This window comes from Ammodytes marinus (genome assembly GCF_949987685.1).
Source record: "Ammodytes marinus genome assembly, chromosome: 7".
Lineage (NCBI taxonomy): Eukaryota > Metazoa > Chordata > Actinopteri > Uranoscopiformes > Ammodytidae > Ammodytes > Ammodytes marinus.
The window spans coordinates 8,837,527-8,858,550 of record NC_137211.1 but is presented as its reverse complement, the minus strand read 5'-3'; the positions used below and the strand labels follow the sequence as shown (position 1 = coordinate 8,858,550).

Here is a 21,024-nt window from a genome sequence, read left to right as displayed (position 1 = left end):
GCAGCAATGCCCGGTCCTTCTGTTTTGCCACTGCCAACAGGGGGCGCAAGCAGCTTGTATCGCTGCACTGAATTAGCTTTTTCAGCAGCTATGGATAAATGAAAAAAATCGTTATCTCTTTCTGTACAATGAAGGAAACAAGTATTAAGCTACCTTTAGAGGAAAAACACATTGAAAATTCTAATTAAATTTAATCAGCTGATTTTTACTATTTTTCTTCACTAGGAAGGATCACAACCCTTATCCCTCTCAAAAAAACATGTTGATGTCTCTATTTCCCCTTTGAACCCAGTGCCACAGTCTAACATACCTGATTGGTGTCATAAAGAAAGCCTCTATGCCGCTGCAGCAGGGCTAGGCGAGCCAGTATGGGGGCCCGAGGACCGGTAGGGCCGATGGAAAGCAGCAGTCGGTAGGCCTCCTCCACTCGGCCTAGCTGGTACAAGGCGTCTGCTGCCAGGATCTGAGGCCCATCTGCACCAGGCTGGAGCTCCATCAGCAGCACAGCAAGGGAATGGACACCAGCGGGAGTCCTAATGCAAATGGAAGGGAATTCAACACTCATTACTTTTATTCATCAGTCCTGTGCTTTTTATTCTGTGACACATCAAACTCGGCCTGTTGCGTAAACTTTATGACAGACATACAACATACCCTGATCTGTGGTTGTCTCTCTTTGATGGGCCCTGGGGCTGATCCCCCTGCTGGGCCTTTTCCTCACTGGAGCTGGACTTTTGGGATTCATGCCCTGCGATCCCCTCCAGCATGACTCGTCCCTGCTCCAGTAGAACAGTAATGAGAAGCCCCCGGTAGTTCCACGGCACCAAGCAGCGAACTGTCAGTGCGGTTTCCTGAGGCTGCAGCCCGCTGGCCGTCACATAGTCTATAGCTGTGAGGTAGTGTGTGCCGCCCATCATGCGCAGGAGCCCCCTGCCACACAGCGCCCGCACACAGCTAGACGGGTGGGGGGCATTGTGTTCAATCACAGCCTGGAAATCTTCTAACGCCCCCTTGTGGTCATCAGAGAGAAGCCGTGAATATCCACGGAGAACCTGCACTGTGTTTTGATAGCTCTGCTGACCTTGGCCGGCAGCTAGCTGGCTACAGATAGAGAGGGCCTCTTTGTGTTCCCCCCTGAGCAGGAGACAGTCAGCCAGTCGTACACGCAGCTTTCTGCCTCCCCCGTCAGGCTGTAGATGGCACAGAGTCCTGAACTGAGCGATCACAGGGTCCAGAACTTCAACTCCTTCAGTGGAGCGCAGGTCTGGACGACTGAGGACCCTTTCTCTGTAAGCAGACAGGCCCCTCTCTGCCTGCTGACTGAGATGGTTGCGAGCGGCCACCCCGGTACCATGATCTGTGAACAGCTTTTGGAAAAGTATTCGGGCAGTGGCAGGGTGAATTTCAAAAGCATCCCCCAGATCCCTGCATGCCTCCGCTGTCCGTCCACTTGCTGACAAGCAGGCGGCTGCTCGACAGGTTAAGAGTTTAGCTCTCCTCTCAGGACTTTGGAATAACTTGTCTGTAGTACTACTCTCTGAAATGTTCTGACAATGATCATGATGCAAGAGAACGGAGTACACATCTGCACTGTCCGCAAACCTGCCTGTCAAAAACAAATATGCTGCTTGAAGTTCCTGCACTTCTCTATGACAAGGTGAGATAGCCAACAAAAAATCAATAATTGTAGAAGATGCCTCTACATCCAGCTCATCATTCTCCTTTGTTGTCACAGTACACTCAATGTCAAAAATCAGTGAGGGATTCATGTGCAATACTTGGTCTGTGAAGGCCTTCACTATCTTGGGTAGGTGCTGAGTTTGTCTGCTTTTAACCAGTGTGACGGTTTCAGATTTGTTTCTCTGGTAAGATTTGAGGTAAAGCTTCAGCCCTTTGATACTGTGAGGCTCTGAGGACAAGCAGGCCAGGGCACGCGTTAGCTCCAACACCATGACATCTTGTGGATGAGAGTGTTGCTTCCCTTCCAGCAGAGCAGTGCAGCGAGCAGAAATCTCCTCAGAGCCATGCCCGCCACTCTGAAGGAGAGACTCCATTTTGAAAATGGTGGCTGACAGATTGTTGGGGCACAGTGTGGACAGGAACACGGCTGCGAGTCCTTTATTAAGACCCTCAGCGGGCTGGTTCTCCATATGATTGTCAAGCCAGCCTTCCAGAGTGGAGACCACCCCACACAGGCTGGACTTCACTTTCCGCATGTGGGACATGGTGGAGGCGGCGTGATTCGTGAAGGCAGACATGTAGAGAGAGGTAGCCCTCTCCATTTCTCCAGCCTCAAGGAACTTGTCTGCTTCCGCACATAGCTCAAAAACATTGACTCCGGGTCGAACCACAGCAGTCATCATCTATGTGTAACCTGATGTTTAAAAACAGTTTAATTTTTTTGTTTTGTTTTTTGCAAATTGTATTTAAAAGCAGAGTTATCAATACTCAGCATATTCTATCAAATGTCTCAAAACGGGCATTTCTAACTAGACACTGACATCTTGGGATGTCAGAGTGTCTAGAATATGAAAACGAATATATGAAAACGAGGCAGCAAAATAGACTTAAGCAGAATGTATTCAATTATTATTTTGTTCAATATTATTTTTTCTGCTGATATTGGCCCATTGTGGAATTGGCATTTTGTGAAATTTAGCTTCTCTAAGTTTGATTAAACTTCTATCCACCACAAATTGCTTATGGTCTTTTATTAAGAAACACATAATTACTTCAAGTCAAGCATGTTTGAAAGTCTGAACCTGCATTGCACGAGCACAAAAAAGAACAGGTTCTAAGCCATTTACGATTTTGGGAGAAGGCCTATTGTCAAATGTAAGGACGTGAAAATGAATGACCAAAGACGTTGCACTACTGTGAAAAAATGTGGTTTACTATACCGCCTTGATAGGCTAAAAAGAAATGACTAATTTTAATAAGATGATATTTTGCAAAGGCTACAGTTGATTTTCCCATATGCATGTCTGGGGGGGATTTCTTGCTTTCTCTGGCCCGTGGTTCACTTACCTGCTCCTTCTGTTGCCAGCAGTCCCACCAAAACTATCACGTTAAAAAACGATCAAAATCCGTGACTTTTTAAGTTTGGTAGCAACACACCGATACGGTCTCTGTCAGTTCATTTGCTGTGACTCAAAGTCCCGACAACAGAAACCCTCGGGCCCATTTTTGTAATTCTATAGCTCTCGGCTCAGAGTTGCCAGGACAACAACACGCTGTGACCGCTCATACAAAGAAAGCTGCAACGAATTTTGTAAGTCTGTAAGTGCAGAGAAAACACAGAAAAAAATATATTTGTTTTAAATGGAAAGCACACAAAAAAGTTTCACTTCCCGATAAACTCCTCTTGGCTATGTCTCTTCCGTTTTCAGAATGGGACATCTGATGCGCGAGCCCGGTTGCCATTGGAAACCACAAACGCTCCGCTCGTGCTCCAAGGGAGACCACGGCTCGTTCATCTGCGATAGCCTATTCTGTTACTTTACGCTAATTTCAGATAGAAGTTGCCGGGTCGAAAGTATAGATAGGTGGAAAATTGAAGGCCACTGTTGTTCACACACATGCCACTAGGGGTAGCACCACTGATTTTGTACCCCCAAGGGTGAGGACTAACATGGGAAAGGATTCCTTTTTTTATACTCGTGCTGCACTTTGGAACAGGTTACCGGGAGCACTCAAGTTGGTCAGGAGTTTGGGCAATTTTAAAAAGGCCCTAAAAAAATGGCTGAGACGTAATTAGGCTTGTCTTAGTGGTGGTCATTGTTGAGTGTGTGTTTTTTATGTATCCTATGTGTAGGCTACTTTTTGTGTAAGTTTTGTTTATAGGGACCACAATGGAAATAAGCCTTCGGGCTTTTTTGTGTTTTTATCCCTGGCTTTTTATAGGCTATATTTTATTGTTACAGAGTGCCGTTCTTGTTTTTATAGCCTATATGCAATGGTCGAATAAAATCAATCAAGGCGAGAGAAACAGATGTGAAAGCGAGATAGCCTAAACCGGTCATTTGAATTAGCCTACATAATTTCCCCCACAGACACGTTTATTTACAAAATGTGCCTAAAGCTGTAATAATTTCAGATGCAATAGCTATCTAGGCCTACATGCCTGAGCATGGTGTAGGCCTAAATGATTAAAAAAAATCTCTTTTAGCTTCTATCAGGGAATATGGATCAAGGATCATGTAGGACAGCTGTTCTTTGTGCTGAAGAAGAATGTGCACTTCCTGAGATTGGTCTAATCCACCTCAAGAATAAAAGCTCCTCACCCTGACTACATTTTCTTTGTAGGCCTACAGTCCCATTTTCTGAACACCAGCTGCTGCTGTTCAAATACTAAGCAAATACTCCCACCTTGTGGCAAATCATTTTATTAATGATACTGTAAGATGACACTTGACGACTTGAGGCTGTTTAATGTAACCATCAATTTACCATTAGGATACCATTCTTAACCCCACCGGTTTCCATATAATAATCCACTCACTGAGTTTTGTAGCCTATAAAAATAATATTCAAGCATCCATTAGTTTCATAAAATTAAAAAAGTATACAGTATATACACACACAAACGGACACACGTCTCAAGGCGCTAAGCCAAAAACCACAGACCTAGATTCACAATAAAACATTCATTAATAAACTCCAATAATTGGAAAGTCCAACTATCAGTAACTGAACTGACACACAAAAAAATCTCAAAGTGAGAAACTTCAACCTGATAACCATCAGTTTTGATGGAATATACGTGTTAAGGAACAAACCCAGCCCACTTCATATTGACACCTTTCATTTGCAGGAAACTGAAAATCTGACGTCCTGGGGGATTTCACTTTTCTTCTCTTGCGAGGTTCTGTAACAAGAAACCGTGGCGGTGTTTCCTTAACAGACTTTCATGAGATGAAAGGAGTTGTCCAACATTGTAAAAGGACATGCAGCAGTGCTGCTAAAACATCATAGATGTACACTGAAAGATTCACACAGTTTGATTAATCAAACTGAACTGTCTAGTTAAATGCTTAAAAAGATCTAGGCTTAACTAACAAAAAGCCAAGCACACATTTTCTTTAGAATTTAAAGAAGGGACTTTCCCTTTCTAAGCACTTACTTCTTTACACACAGTCATACACTAACACACATTTCAGCATTGTTCTGTAAAACCACAGCACTGTAACACTCATGGTCTTTACCCCACACGACAAGCTGGAGGTTAAGTGGTGTGGTTAAAGGGTGTGTTGTGAGTGACAGTATAGGTGACAGTATAGGTAATCGAGGGAGAGTTTTGCCTGTGCGTAGAAATGCCATGATGTCCTTAAAAATGCAACTACTGTTGTTGTTGCATTTGAGGAAGCCTCATTAATAATCCAAGCTCCAGTTCCTCATCTGAGTATGCACTGCAGCAAATCCATTCTTTTCTGTATGTACATTCTGAATTGTCAATTTGGAGGTAAAACCGCAACAAACACTAAATAAATACTTGTACACTTGTCTCGAATGCATTGATGATATAAGAAGAAGTAGGAAAAGAGGAATTACTCAAATTGTAGTTGGGCCTATCAGGATCTTCACAGTGCTCTGTAATGCCATTAAAGCCAGGTTGTAAAATGTGTCTTCATTACTCAGTATGTGTCTTCTGTTAAATCCTTCTTGTTGTCTGTGGTTTGACTACTACCGTGTAGGAGTCACGGTTTGTAATGTCATTTTGAGGAACTTTAAGTTTTTAGCCTACTTGCGCCCAATGCTGGAGCTCACATGTCTCATCTCATTGTATGAAAGTGTGCTACTTGTGTCCCCAGCAGGTGCAGCTTCAGGTATCCTGCATTGCCCCCTTGAAAGCCTGGTATGTGTCATTTGTGCAGGCTGTGGCACCTTGCTTCAGTTCAGGCCTCCACTGCAGCTTCTCCAGGCTTTCCTGCAGCAGCTGGGAACAGCCGCATAAATCCATGTAGCGCAAGGCAGAAAAGACATCATCCAGGCTGGCAGACGAGCACTGGCTCCACAGCCTCAGCATCTGGTACTGCATCTCTATGGAGCCCTGAGCCAAACCGGCTTCCATCTCCACCCGCTCCAGCTGATGGTCGGCCACCGAGAGCAAACGCAAGAACTCTTTCCACCTCCGCAGGGGCACCTCCTTGATAATGGCGTAGAGGACGATGGCGGGCCAGCGCTCATCTTGTCTGGGAGCTGGAAGAAGAGAATCACAGATCATTTTGTATTATTAATTTATTTATTTGTGCAAAATAAACATATACAGTACCCACAAAATGCACAGGTGGGACAAAAGAAACCCCCTGACGGCTTGTAAGAGGTGCCCACCTATAACATTAAGATTAAAACATCTGCAGAAACACTTCACAAATGCAAAATAAAAGCAGATTAAAGTTTTATAGAAAGTCTAAAAGTATGAAGAAAATAATTTACCAAAAAGAAGACAATGAACAAAAAGTCAATGTTTATATACTATTGGGTGAGTGTCTGTGGAGTGAGACAGAAAAACTAGAAGACCAAGACTGGTTCTGTAAAACTGACTTTGAAGGAGATCTACAGAAATGGTCTGATAACAGTGGATCTGAACTAGTAACTAGTAACTACTAGAACTAGTTACAAATAGATTGTTAAGTGTCTCAGTGGACAACGGATGTGCAAGACCCAAAGCTCTGCAATAGAAAGTGTGTTGGCAGCAAAAGTTTTGCGTCAGGCCAATGTGCTACTACTTTGCCACATAAAAATAAAAAATTGTAGTGATTTTCAAATGTCTCAAGACTTTTCCCTTGGTAATTCAATGTACAACTCCATCCTGCTTAATGTAAACCAATATTCAAGCTAAACGAAAGGTCATCAAGACACCGGAAGTGCACAGAGGCATTTGAGCAGACCATATTAGGAAATCAGCCATGTTCTTACTATATTCAGAATTGAATTGGTTATGGTTCACAACAAGAATAAACTATTTTATTGTCAACAAATCAATGGAAAAATGAACTAATCATACTGAACAACTATTGTTTGTGTATGGCTTCTTCTTCTGTCGCCATAGAGCTCCAATGTTATTTAAAAATACATGAAAGAAAGCCACACACACTGTTACACTGAATGACATGTTTGTTTGTGAGTCACTGTTCACTTATTCATTCACATCACACCACGTCCTCCTGATATGAGCTCCAAACTGTTGTAGGAAACTACTTCAAATTAGAATAAAGCTTTATATTTTTCTATAGTTTTTTAAGGTTTACATATTCAGGTGGAACTAAGGGGATGGGTTCGTTTAAGAGAGGGACTAACATTATGTTGGTTTGGGTCTTTCCATGGGATTTGTATTGAGGGAATATAGATTTAATATTGTATAAATGTGTATGAATAGAAACACTTTATGACTCATAAAAACAATATAAAATCTACTGTAAAATATCTAAGCTATAGAGTCAAGTCACTCATCATTATGATACAGAACAACACAACCCACAGGACACTCAACAACACTAAGGTATTAGTATGAAGTTATGTTGTGATTTGTCCACATTATAAAATTCCCCCAATATCAAGTACACATGAAAAGCAAAGCACACAACTGTCATTCTCAACTTTATAAAAAGCAATAGAGAATATCTTTTTCACCACAATGCACACAGCACTGAAACCACAAGGGAGTTTTCAGCTCAGCCACAAATGCCAGACACAACAACATGACATGAGTAATGACAGGAAATGCAGTTGTATTTAGGGTCTTCCTAGAAGCTTCAAGACAGGAGATTGTTTTTTGTAAAAAGCATTTCGGGAAGATGGCCTGACAGCACAAGACAACTTGAAGTGCTATTTCAAGAGTGAAGCATTGGGCTATTGTAATGATGTTGAAAGACTAGAGACCAGTCAAGTTTTATGGACTCAGAGAATTTGCAAGCAAAAATGTGAACAATAACAAAATAACAATAATAATAATAATAATAATAACAGATGAATAAATGAATATTAAAAAGCAGTGGAAAATCTCTGCGGTTTCGTCATCATCATGTTCAAACACGATGCACACGGATGCAAATTGTTCACAGTTGAGAGGCAGTTACTCACTATCTGATTTGCCATTTCCCTTAATGTTGAATTGCTGACTGAAGTGAAAAAGCGAAGGCATCCTGTTTCCCAGTTTCCACCTCCACACCACAGGCCACGTGGCTGATCAGTGATACATAGTATGCTGAACGAGCCGACGTCAAAAAGGCCGTCACTCTGAGCGGGACAACACAGCAGCTTCAGATAATACACCACAACAGTTATCAGATGGGGGAAAGTGCCAACATTATGCATTTTCCACCTCTTCTGCTTCACATGACATTTGGCATAATGACTATGATGCTACATTTTGACCAGAAAACTAGACAAGCTCAAGATCTGCATGCAAGTCTTGACCTCTTGACCTTTTGTCAATTTAAAAATATAAACTGCCAACATCAAGTAGCTTACTCTGGAGTGGTGATGCTTACCATCTAATGTGTACCACAAACATGCTCATGTTATTCAGAATGTATTTTGCTTCATGCTATGCTTATTTATTGTATATATAAATAAATAATAATCCTTTTTGAAAAAAAAGCAATGATTTCGAAGTTTGGATCTTCGGCAAGGCAAGTTTTTGAGATTTATGTTATCATAATAAAGTTTTCATCAAAATCATGCATCAGAGGTTTGTTTGAGAGTTTGTGCAGTTGAGACGGCGACAACAGCAACTTCATACAAATACTTACAGTATAAAAAAATGTGTTAACCCTCAAGTGACTAATTAGGGTTCGATATGGCCCCAGGCCTTTAAATGTATTATTCTCACAAACAAATTATTTTGACCCTTCTTTAAGCTTCTTGAGGTTGTTCATTATCTTATCCTCCATGAAGCCATGTCTTTACTTTCTTTCTTTTTTCTTTACTTTTAGTGATGACATATTTTTAGGTCATCTCTCCCCCTGACCCGTTTACATTGCGCACCTTTGTTTGAGGTTGTTTGTCTTTTCAATGACCAGTTTCTCTGTTTTATTCTCATGCAAATCCAGGCCACCTAAATAATTCTGTTTCATAAACATGCCTGAACACTGAACCCGATGATTATTTTAGACAATTTTATTTATTTATTTTTACAGTTGCAGAGAAAGTAGGCTACGTGCTTGCTTTAATGAGAGCACACTTCCTCTTTGACAATATGAGTCTGGCTTTGCTTCTCACAACAGTACTGAAACTGCTCTGCTTACAGGGTGACAATTTCATTATAGATCATGACACCTCTGGGCTGCCTTTGATACATTGTTTCCTTCTCTATTTGTATCCCATGACTCTATTTACATTGGTATTGGTTGCATTAGCCATTGTAGCAACAGCAGTATCGTTAATGCTATCATGAGATGTCGTTTGACTTCACATTATAATGCAGAACAGTGCAATGTTACATATCTGAGTTCTACCTTGTTCATTTTGATAATAAATAGATGAATAGTTCCCATTCATTAGCTTCCTCAGAGGCTGTGTATTGCAGCCAGGCACCAAACACTACATCTTACCTCTGTGTTCGGTGTGAGGCTGCAGAGGACTGAGGTTGGCCCATGTGGGGTGTTCTGGTGTGGCTGGACTGAGAGTCATCATCGGAGTTTCCTCAGATATTGTAAATGTCTTAGGAGGACAAACAGGAAAGTAGGGGTGAAAACCTTTGTTGCAGTTATTATCTTAAGCATCTTAAACATCACTTGCAATCACACAGTTCACATTTGCTTTTATTGACCTTAATGTGTTTGTCAGTATGTTTTTTCCCCAAAGGGTTTCTCTGACTGCCCACCCACAGCACTGCTCCAATCTACTGTAGATATCTATCTTGACAGAATACAAAATGCATGAAACTGAGCACGAACCTGTGTGGTCGGGCTGCTGCCTTGATGACTGCCTCGTTCTGTTAGGAGGAAAGCAGATAATATCAGTAAGCTTCCTGCTTGCCCACATTCAGCCAAGAAGGCACTTTTTATGAACAAACACACACACACACACACACACAAACTCAATAAAAGTGTTCCAAAAAGACATTTGTTGTGTTCAATAACCAGAAACAATTTATGTGCCAATACATGTCTCTTAATGTTACATTTTAAACATGCACTGTAATTGCATAAGGAATCATACAAGAGGCTTTGTCTCAGTGTATGCTGTGTCACAGCACCTGTCATGTATCTAAAGGAAAACTACACACATTGATTATAAATCTCGCTCAAATACTTTAAAAAAAATAGTGAATTCAAAATGTTACTTAAGCAAATGTGCAGCAAAATGTATTTAAAGTATCAAAAGTAAAAGCACCCATGGGTAGGCACTGGTAGAATGACTCCTGGAGATGTTTAAGAGATAGTTCAGTATTTTAGAAGTAGAGTTGTACGAGGTACATAGGCATATATCCCTTCAATTGTAACTGATATTTTTAAAGCTTTAGTTTGCCGCTAGATAGCCGTTCATTTTTGTATCACTCCGCCAATCAAGCTGCTCGACTCAGAGCTACTGCGGATGGTGGATTACTATTACAGATGATTAGAGTTTAAGCAGCATTCAGTTTGAACTATTTCTACATATTGTTGTATATAGTGATATATAAGACTCATTCATGATCAGAGGCTGATCAAATGTTTTACATGTCAAATATGAATCTGTAAAGTCACTTGAATTTAGCTGTCTAATGAATGTAATATAATTTAAATTTAAAAAAGAAGCATTGTATGTGCTGCTGAAAGACAATGAAGTAAAGTGTCAGGTATCAAGGTATTAGCTGCATTAACTGCAAGGCCTACTTCACCGGTTTGAATATGAAGGTGTATTGAATTCTGAGATCCTATGTAGTATAAATGTGCAAAAAAAATTAAAATCGGTTCATCCTAGCCTGAGAAAAGGCAGAAAGAGTGTTTTTTTAACCCTATATTTCTCTTTCTCGTGACATCACAGAAAGAGAAATATAGGGTTAAAAAAAACGTACTTTGTAAATATTACTGTGATGTCACAGTAAAAGACATCACAGTAATATTTTTTTTTAACCCTATATTTCTCTTTCTGTGATGTCACGAGAAAGAGAACATTTATACTACATAGGATCTCAGAATTCAATACACCTTCATATTCAAACCGGTGAAGTAGGCCTAAGGACACATACAAGCACAAACTTTTTTATCTAATTTAAGTGCAGTACTTCCCCCCTCTGGTTACCGTTGAGTTTGGGGTCTTCGACAGGTGAATCCGGGTCTTTGTTTGCACTCCAGCAGGGAAAGTTCTCAAGGTCTCTGAGTAGATTCTTGGTGAAGAGCAGAAGACAAAAGAGCACCAGAAATGTCACAACCACCCCCACAAGATAGAGCAATTGATTCACCGCTGTGGACACAAGGAAAACACAACATCATTCCACCACTCATCATTTCTGACTTACAGAAATTCTGAAAATCTTTGATGATGACGACATGAATGGCACTCCAGATAACTTGAATAATTTCAAGCCAACCACACTTGCCACAATAAAAGGGGAAACAATTAGGCTCCATTAAAGCCATTAAGCTGCTGATGTGAGTGTACAGTACGTTTGGGCGAATGAGTCATAAAAACTGCAAACCCACAGGCCAGGGAGCCATTATGTCACTTTACTTAAAAGTGTACGTAAAAGTACAGTAAAAGTACAGTACACATTCGAAACTTACAGTTTTTTGGAACTCGATACACAGCAGGATTCAATGTGCCATTTGAAGCAGTGGTTATTGTAGCTGTGGCTGTCGTATTCATGGATACATCCCTGAAAAAAGGAGAAAAACAAGTAGAGGCTATTTGAGACAAGACTGGAATCTGGCAACATCGGTGGCCATATATGAGAGGACAGTGTTACAACCAATCTTAAAACTATATCCTTTATCACTTCTATGAAAATTTAAAGGCAAACACCTTTGCCTAACCAGGATGGTAAAAGCCTCAAATTAGCTTTCTGATGCATTGAAAGGGATCACACTGCTAGGCAGAGGTTGTAAAGGGCCTCAGTTAAACCACAGAGAATCTTGACATTTCTGACAGAATGGCAGAAGTTTCCACCACTCTGCCCACTGACCTGATAATAAGCCTTTGAATGCAGAGACCATTTAAGTCGAGGCTAAGAGGCAGTTGAAAGATTGGTTTAGTGTATGAACTTGTCTCTATAATTTTTGATCTCCCACCTTTGGAATATCTCCTGGCACTTCATGTTGTAGTCACCATTATGCACTGGGAAGAAAAATTAGGGTGTTTATGAGAATACATTAAAAAAAACATAAGGATTTCTCTTGAGAGCATTTTTATTATATTGAAATTCAACATTTATGACTGAATTTGATATAATCAATGCCAGTATATGAATCAATATGGAATCTGTAAATACCAAACTAGGGCTTTAAAGGTGGAGTGAGCAATGTTGGAGAACACTCGTTGCCAAAATCACCATCAGCTAGCTGTAGGCCTGTTGTGTGCGCTTAAACTGTGTTCACCCCCCATAAAATGCGTGCACTCAGTAAGGACTGGTAGCAGAACGTGTGGAGATATTCAATGATTTTGACAACAAGCATTCTCTAGAATCACTGACTCCACTTTTAACTCCCTTTGACTTCACTTACCACAGTTTTTACAGTCGCATTTCCTGCACTCCTTTTCTCCTTCAGTGTATTCATAGTAGAATCCCTCTTTACAGTCACATACCACGTTACTAGTAAAGGAGCAGGGACTTTTTACCACCTCATTATCTGGTAAAAAATCAAAACACAGTGTTTCTGGCGGCCACAGGATTTCATGCCATACAATAACATTTGATTATTTTCATCGATTTCCAAATCCCTTCAGTTTGCACACAGCTCATTTCTCTGACCTCAGATCTACAGTGTGCAGAAGATTCAACATCTCAGACTAAAACATTTCATTGCATTGTTTCCACCAAAATGTTGTCATCTTTACTTTTTTTGCCTTTTTTAACATTTCATACTTCATCAATATGATGTTTAATGTAATTACAAAAACAGGTGTGCTATAAAGGCAACCGATGATATCAGAATTCCATTCAAATAGTCCGAAAATGTCCATCCAATTTATTATTTTGGTAAAATGTTTTACTTTGAATCAAAGGTATTACTTCTTTAACTTTAATCCAACACAATGAACCATAAGATACTTACTGCTGCAAGAGTTACACTTCAGGCATTTCTTTATCGTGTTTTCTATTTCTGTAAACGTATTAGTTTTACATTTCTCACATCTGTGCCTTCGATCGCCACAGTCAGTCCCAGGATATTTATAATATCCTGGGAATAGAGAAGGAGAAAGGGAAATAAGTTAACATGATGATTCCATTGTAACTGTGCAACGCGAGGGCCAATGCATGCTTGTTAGAACTTACCAGCTGGGCAAATGTCATAACAAAAAGTTGGTTCTGCCTTAGCGAAACTCTGTCCAGTGGAAAGGAAGGCAAGTATCAGTGGGAAAACCTGAAGCAGAAGATGAGATTTAATAATCTATGGACTTGTGTGGAAAGGTGCTCACAAACCAGCATGCCTGACACTTTACCACAGCTATCACACAAAATAGGATAGCTCTAGTGGAAACATAGGGCAATGCAACTCTTTAAGCCATCTTAAATGTTCCGACACTGTTTATATAAAGCAGGTCTTTGGGCTATTGAATTTGTTGGCTATATCCAAATATTCTATTGAGCTTTCAGCATACAAATTGTTACCTACATCGTACATACATAAACCTGAACCATCAAGGGAGAATTTTTTTAAAAAAAGGAAAAGAAAAAAAAGAGGGGGATAAAAAGAAATACATTACAATTGCTTACAAATTAGATGGGATTTGTCCAATTTAGAAAATGAAGTGGAATTTTGTTCGTAAGCATTTCAAATGAATCCAACCTTACGTAGCTAATATAGAGACATGGTACCATAAATACTGAGACGACAGTACCTGTAACAATAAAATAGGTACTAAATCACAGCCAACCTGGAACCACTTTAGAATAAGACACCTGAATTGGATAACTTACCAAGACATAGTCCATGTCGGAGGAGCAGACGATAAGGAGGTTTCACCACCAAATTTAGATGAGTGGTAGTTTCACTCATTGGAGAAAAAAATTAAGTTCGATTATCCCCATATATCACCAGACGAAGGCACCACTAAATGCACCCACAGGATAAGGCATTCTCTGTAGATTGATTTTTAAAGTGGAGTCAATTAAAGTGTGAAAGGACGATCTTTTGCATGTTTGTGTGTATGTGGGTCAGAGATGTCAGTTCTTTAGAGTATTCTTCAGAGAAGTGAAGTGCGAGAAACAGGAAACACAGAGAGCTCACGTAGTTGCAGCGTCATCGTCAGCGTCAGATCTTCCAATGATTCCACTGAACCTCTGTGATAATAATGTGGTTCAGACACCTGGGCTGATGACATATACATGCCACTCTTCCATGAGCCCGGATACAGCGGTTGGCTATAGAGGTATACACATATAAGGCTGAGATCAACTTACACACACTAAGAGGAGTGGGCAAGAAAGCAGAAGTGAGGACTTATCAAATATAGAAGAATCCCTGATTAATTTCTCAAACACAAATTGTCTGTCAAAAGCATTTGAACATAGTATGAAGATTATTATTGATTATATAACTTATATATAAGCACTGTACACAATAGATGTTATATATGTCACTGTCTAACAGGATAAATGAATGAATCAGTCATTTAGTCTTCATATCTCAACTGGGTTTCTTAACACTTGTTTCCCATAAATGCTGCCTGAGATCATGTTAAATCAAGTTTGTTGTTGTTTGAAACTCAAGCGGCACTGAAATGATGTGAATAACTGGAGAGTAGAATAATTATATAGCCTAGTATTAGATGTATTAACTGAAGACAATGTTCACATGACATGTTGAGCAGTGATTTGGTCATTTGGGTCCCAAAAGCCATCTGGACATTAAAAAAAAATATGTTAAAATAAAGTTAATGACATAATTTCAATTCAAGTCCTAATATAATAACACTAACCCAGACTTGAGGGGTGTGCCCCACATATTGTTACCAGTCTAATTAACCATCCCTTGTGAATGTCCAGTGCTATAGAGCTGGCTGTGAGAGCTTACTGTATTTACGCTGTTATCGCCAGAATAATAGACAGCAGGGCCGGCGGTAGCCAGGGTGGGTCGTGCCCACCCAAATGTGGGCTGTGGCCACCCAATCTAATTTATTTATTTATTTTAGGTGGAGGTCCAGACTCAAATAAAATTCAGACAATTAATTAATACTAAAGAATATACCATTACCATGCATTGCTTCTAATTGTATTATTGGGTGGGCAGGACAGCCTGCCTCCAAGTTACCCACCCGCTTATAGTGGTCACTGGTCAGCAGAGCCGGCCCGAGGCATAAGCGGAATGAGCGGTTGCTTAGGGTCCCGACTGCCTTTTTAGTTTGTGTGTTTGATATCAACATCATATTATGTAAATGTAAATTATCATACAATAAAAGGAATACAATGTTTTGGTAGATAGTTAATAGCTTAATAATTTAATCAGTTCATCTGGGAGGTAATCCAAGGTTAACTGATCACGTCACGTTCAAGTCCATGGCATGCACAATGTGTATTGAGTTTATTTAAAAATATTTGAAAATGGGGCTGCCCTCAGTTGCCCATGCACTGTGTATACTGTAGTCTATAGCCTATTTCAGCCTCGTCTGTGGAAAAAAAGATAACTGGACAACAGTTATTCTGCTTCGTTCCTCTCACTGCATTTAAATTAATTCATTATATTACAGAAAAATATGTCCCGTAAAAGAAAAAGAGCACCAAGCCCATCCCAGAGGACCCTGCATAATATTTTATTTCAAATTTATATTTCTATGGAAAATCCATGTGTCTTTCTTCAATAGCTTCTAATTCATCCGACCCAGTGTCTCCAAATTATTTGTTCACACAAAATTCCTCAGATTTAGCCTCTTAATTTTCCTCTCAAAGTGCACCAGATTCATGCATTTCACTTAAAAAAGGTAAAAAAAAATCTCCCGGGGGGCATACCCCCGGACCCCCCTAGCAGGGTCGTGACCTCGGCTGGCTACTATTTTCACCCAGCTGGACATCGGAGGCAATAGTGGAAAGACTATGTATCTATATAGTGTGTATAGTATATAGCTCTGGACTACCACCATCCAGGTTGCCCAGTCCCAAAGCTTTCTCTTCAATCAGCTCAGGCTGCCTACAGTTAATACTGCGATTTAAAAAAAAAGATACATTATATGTTGTATATAATGTATATTATATGTTATTCATAAACATTTGAGAAAAAAAACATGCAAGAATCAAATCTCCCACACAGCAACACTCAAAGTTTATTTGCATATTGTGTTCTACACAATTCACAGTAAATGTGCCAAAAAGCAGACGCAGAGATCTTACAAGGGCAAAAAAATTTGGCTCCGTGCGCGCTCGCATCTTCGGTCTCTCTGCCCAGTGTGCCCACCTAAAATTTCTACAGGCCCACCCTAATCTAACTTTCTAGAACCGGGCCTGATAGACAGCAGGTCCATGTCCTCTTCTATAATCACACAACGCATGAGAGAGTACACATATATGGTCTATCTTAACCATCAGCAGTTACACAAATGTGACTTTGAGATTTTCACTTTTGAACCCAATTTCAGCTTCAACTAGCCTATAACACTGTTGAGGTTTTGTGGGGGAAAGACATGTGTCTGGGTGACATGACATCACTGCTTTTTCTTATATCTTTATTGTTTTTACTCTTTTACTCTGTATTTCTGATACAGTTTAATCATCTTGATATCTTTTATACTATTTAATGTTGTGACGATATTTCTTATGACCTGTATCAGATCAATATTGGAGGAAAAGGGGGTTTATACTTTGGAACACCTTCTTCTTGGAATACTGCACTTATTATTTATTCGTGCATGCATTTTTAGACATGTAACAATCCGTAATTGACTTTGGTGACATTTTGAAGGCAGCGCTGTTATTTCAAGGAGTTTAGCTACATTGTGGCGTTGCCATTTCAGGATTCGAGTAGCCTGCTACTTTCACCCCTTGTGGATCTGTTAGCAAAATAAATCCAACCCAAAAGCGCTGAAATATCGTTATTAAATTCATCGTACATGCGCTGCCCAGTAATACGTGGATAAAGTAGGTCATCACGAGGGAGAGAAAAATCCAAAGCAACATTAGTAGAATTATCCCACTGTTTCTGCGTTGTGGAATGGCGCTTTTCCACCGCATGGTATCAGCTCGACTCGACTCGACTCAACTCGCATTTTTGGCTTTTCCACCGCAATTTCATGGTACCTGGTACCACGTAGCGGCTGCTTTTTTGGTATCGCCTCGCTCTAGGTTCCAAGCGAGCTGAGCCGATGCTAAAAGGTGACGTCGGCAGACGGCCGGCCACTGATTGGCCAGAGACTATTGTCTGGCCAATCAGTGGCCAGAGACTACCGGCTTCATTCTGTTGTTTATTCTCCCCAACTCTCCGGGACTTTTGAGTGTATTTACGCCGCGTGCAGCCTTCTCTGGCTCTCTTTCATTTGATTTGCATCACAGATCTGAATTTATTTTCCATATATTCGCTAAGCTCACCCAGTGTTGGTTGTTGGGGAAGTTACTTATCATACGAGAGGAGACATGTAGGGCAGCTAGCAGCTAGGCTAATAGTAGCCAGCTGGGACAGACATGATAGCGAGCAGGGGCGGTTCTACAGGGGGGCAAGGGGGGGCAGCGGCCCCCCCACTGAAGAGCCTTGCCCCCCCAGCTGCCCCCCTAACTTTTGCATTCTCAAAAATGTACTTATAAGAACAAACCGCCACTATGTCAACAAGCCACTCAAATAATTTAAACAAACAATACATTGAACAAAAGTAAATTATTTTAAATCTAATCTTATGCCCTGCCCCTCAAATACTTAGCCACGGCCCTGCATCATATGCGCATATCAGCGATCACACAGTTTGTCACACACAGCGACTCAGCGCGCTGCTGTGCCATGCAGCCCTGCGAAGAGTAACTGACCTGCTCCGAGCATCTTAAGGTGAAGTCAGTTTACCCTTGTGAATTTTAAACACACCAATTTAACTTAAAGTTAAATTTGTAATGAATGTAATGCAATGTAAAAGTAGCTAATTCATCGATAAGAGCACATCCATTCATCGTTGGCCAAAAGGGAAATCACTCGCTTGTGACTTGTAGGAGCATATTGCCCTTTTATTAATTTGTAGGCCTATTGTAGTACAGGCAAGAGCTTGATAAAAATATTTAAAAAAAACTTGCATGTTCGGATCCATACAATTTAACAGTGGATCGCCGTTTCGAGAGAGAGAGAGAGAGCGAGCGAGAGAGAGAGAGAGAGAGAGAGAGAGAGTTGCCGTTTCTGAGGCATTGAGTTACTACGGAGATCGATCATGTTTGTTTGAATAGCCAAACATAGCCTACTAAAAACTCTCACATATCACAGCAAACGAGCGGCACAAATTAAACCAGGTTACATTAGGCTATCACATGTTAAAGACATGAATAAATAAGTGGAGGAAAAGAAGAAATAAATGTGAGGGATGAAGAGGAGGTTTTATATTCAGACAGAGGGACAGAGGCAGGTAGTGATCAGCAGGCAGGTGAAAGGTAGGCAGAGGGTCTGACTGCAGTCCCAGCCTAAACTACTGTATTGTTATTCTCCTTCCATATAAATTCCACTAGACTAGAATGATATGTCATGTCACTCAAAATAACATGTTTCAATGATTGCCTGTTTTCTGTTGTAGCAATGTGTTGTATGGGGTAAGCTATGTAGGCTTAAGACATAGGCTACAAATGTCTTATTTTATCAGAAATGATGATCAATATAATATATATGGGGATTCCCGCTACCGTCCTCCCATGCCCCCATGCCAAGACCTCTTGCCCCCCCTTCGCCACCCCATGTAACATTTTCTAGATCCTCCCCTGATAGCGAGCGATTACATTACAAGCCTCGGACTGAACTGATTACCTCAATAAAATATTCAGGCTGAGACACGGCTTGCATTTGAAAACACGTATCCTGAAACAAGCACTAAACAGTCAACTTTATCATGCCCGTGTTTACGTGCATAGGGATGTACGTGACGCATCCCTACAGCTGACTGTGTGGCAGAGTCACACATCGGGACAACAACCATCCCTTTTAATGGCCCGTAGCAATATTCTTCTACTTCTTTTAGCAAACAGATACAAGGGGGGTATTTCTTAAACATTTTTCATCCGTGTTTTTGGCGGTTGGTTCAGTTAATAGTGCAACAACTGCTCGCAATTTCTGCTCTGCTACTTTGCTCCGGAGTAGGCTTTCAGCCCCTTACGACGACCCCGCCCACGTTCAGCAGGTACTATTTGCGGTGGAAAACGACCCGTGCTGCTACCAAACCAAGTTGAGTCGAGTCGAGTTGAGTCGAGTCGAGTTGAGTCGAGTTGAGTCGAGTCGAGCTACATTTGCGGTGGAAAAGCGCCAGAAGTGAGCCTGCAGCAGCACCCAGAAGTGAACAAAGCGACCCGGAAGCGGTGGTCCGACTGGAGGCAGACAGAAAGAACATCAACCTTTTATATTATAGCTGTACTCGCAAGACAATATCTGCAATCGGGACACAAGGTATTTGTGCATGTCTATTCGCCTCTTCGCCGCAGTGCATTTTTCCGATGAGCGATTGCGTGCATTGTGCACAAAATTGCAACTGCTGCCCTTTGATTCGTCCAAAAGTTGCAGAATGTGGGGGAAAAAAAGGCAGCCCTAAAAGTGAAATTTAGTGAAGAAATTGTATTATTTTGTTTAAAAAAAACATTAAATTCAAAGCCAACAATACCTACATGTGTAACTTTATATATGCATAGGCGGCAGTGGCGAAGTGGGTAGGGAGTTCGCCTCTGGTGTGCAGGGTCGGAGGTTCGATCCCCCGCCTACCCGCCACATGTCGAAGTGTCCCTGGGCAAGACACTGAACCCCGAATTGCTCCCGATAGTTAGCTTAGCACCCTAGTGCTAAGCCTACCCTGCGTGGTAGCTGCTGCTATCGGTGTGTGTGACTGGGTGAATGTGTACAAAAACAATGTAAAGCGCTTTGAGTCTGTGATAAACGGAGATATAGCGCTATACAAGTCCATTTACCATAGGCCCGCTTGCAAGGGCGTGGCACCAAATTCTGGGCCCCTATACAAAAAGTCCTGATGGGCCCCCTGAAAGGCGGTCTTACAATACACATGGCTCTCTGAGCCAGACAACTCCACAATACATTTATTTGAGGAATGACCAAATCATTACTTTTACCGGTGTTTCCCCCAGAAAATGTCTTAGTCAAGGTGGTCACTGGCCAGGGTCACAGGAGGTGCGGCGCAACATGCCGCGGCGAAAATGTTGGGGGTATTTTGCTCAAAGATGCCAATGCGCACTATAGAAATAAACAACTGTTTATTTGAATACAAAAATACAACAGACACTGACCTTACAGTTGTGCAATTTTGTTTGCTATGTGCAGGTAAAATTTTACGGACAGTACAAAACACAATTAAAGAAAACTTCTGCTGTTTTGGTGCAATGCTATGCAGACACACTAAATACAAATAATAGACCATACACTTGTGTATGCACAACAAGTGCAAATTCAACTTTTTAAAGTTCCTTTATGGATGGGGGGCTGTGATTATTGTGGACAATAGGCCTACTGTGATGTGATAGCCTATAATTCATTAATGGTTATTATTAGCCTACTTGCTTGATTTATTTTTAAATACAAAGGTTATTGGTCGTTTTGGAACATGTCTTTCCCAATTTAAAACATAAAAATAAAGCAGCATTGAAAATTCAGAAAATAAATCTTGTTGGCCTACACTAGCATGCTGTTCTACAAATAACTCAATAGTTGAAATAATAAATACAATGTGTTTTCCCCTTAAAATGTCTAAATGCATTTCAAAGACAGTAAC

The 21,024-nt window shown here is 40.8% G+C and overlaps 1 protein-coding gene across 1 annotated transcript; it reads right to left on the bottom strand.

The window, feature by feature from the left end:
• Positions 1-4,517: 4,517 nt before the first annotated feature.
• Positions 4,518-14,256, bottom strand: LOC307252990 (tumor necrosis factor receptor superfamily member 1A). Its single transcript, XM_080030816.1, has 10 exons — positions 14,066-14,256; positions 13,421-13,508; positions 13,200-13,325; positions 12,648-12,773; positions 12,216-12,261; positions 11,712-11,803; positions 11,230-11,391; positions 9,900-9,937; positions 9,555-9,663; positions 4,518-6,198 (listed from the first exon to the last, which is right to left on the bottom strand). The coding sequence occupies exons 1-10, from the start codon at positions 14,078-14,080 to the stop codon at positions 5,822-5,824; spliced, it is 1,179 nt and encodes a 392-aa protein (XP_079886942.1). The 5' UTR covers positions 14,081-14,256; the 3' UTR covers positions 4,518-5,821.
• Between the last annotated feature and the right edge of the window lie 6,768 nt (positions 14,257-21,024).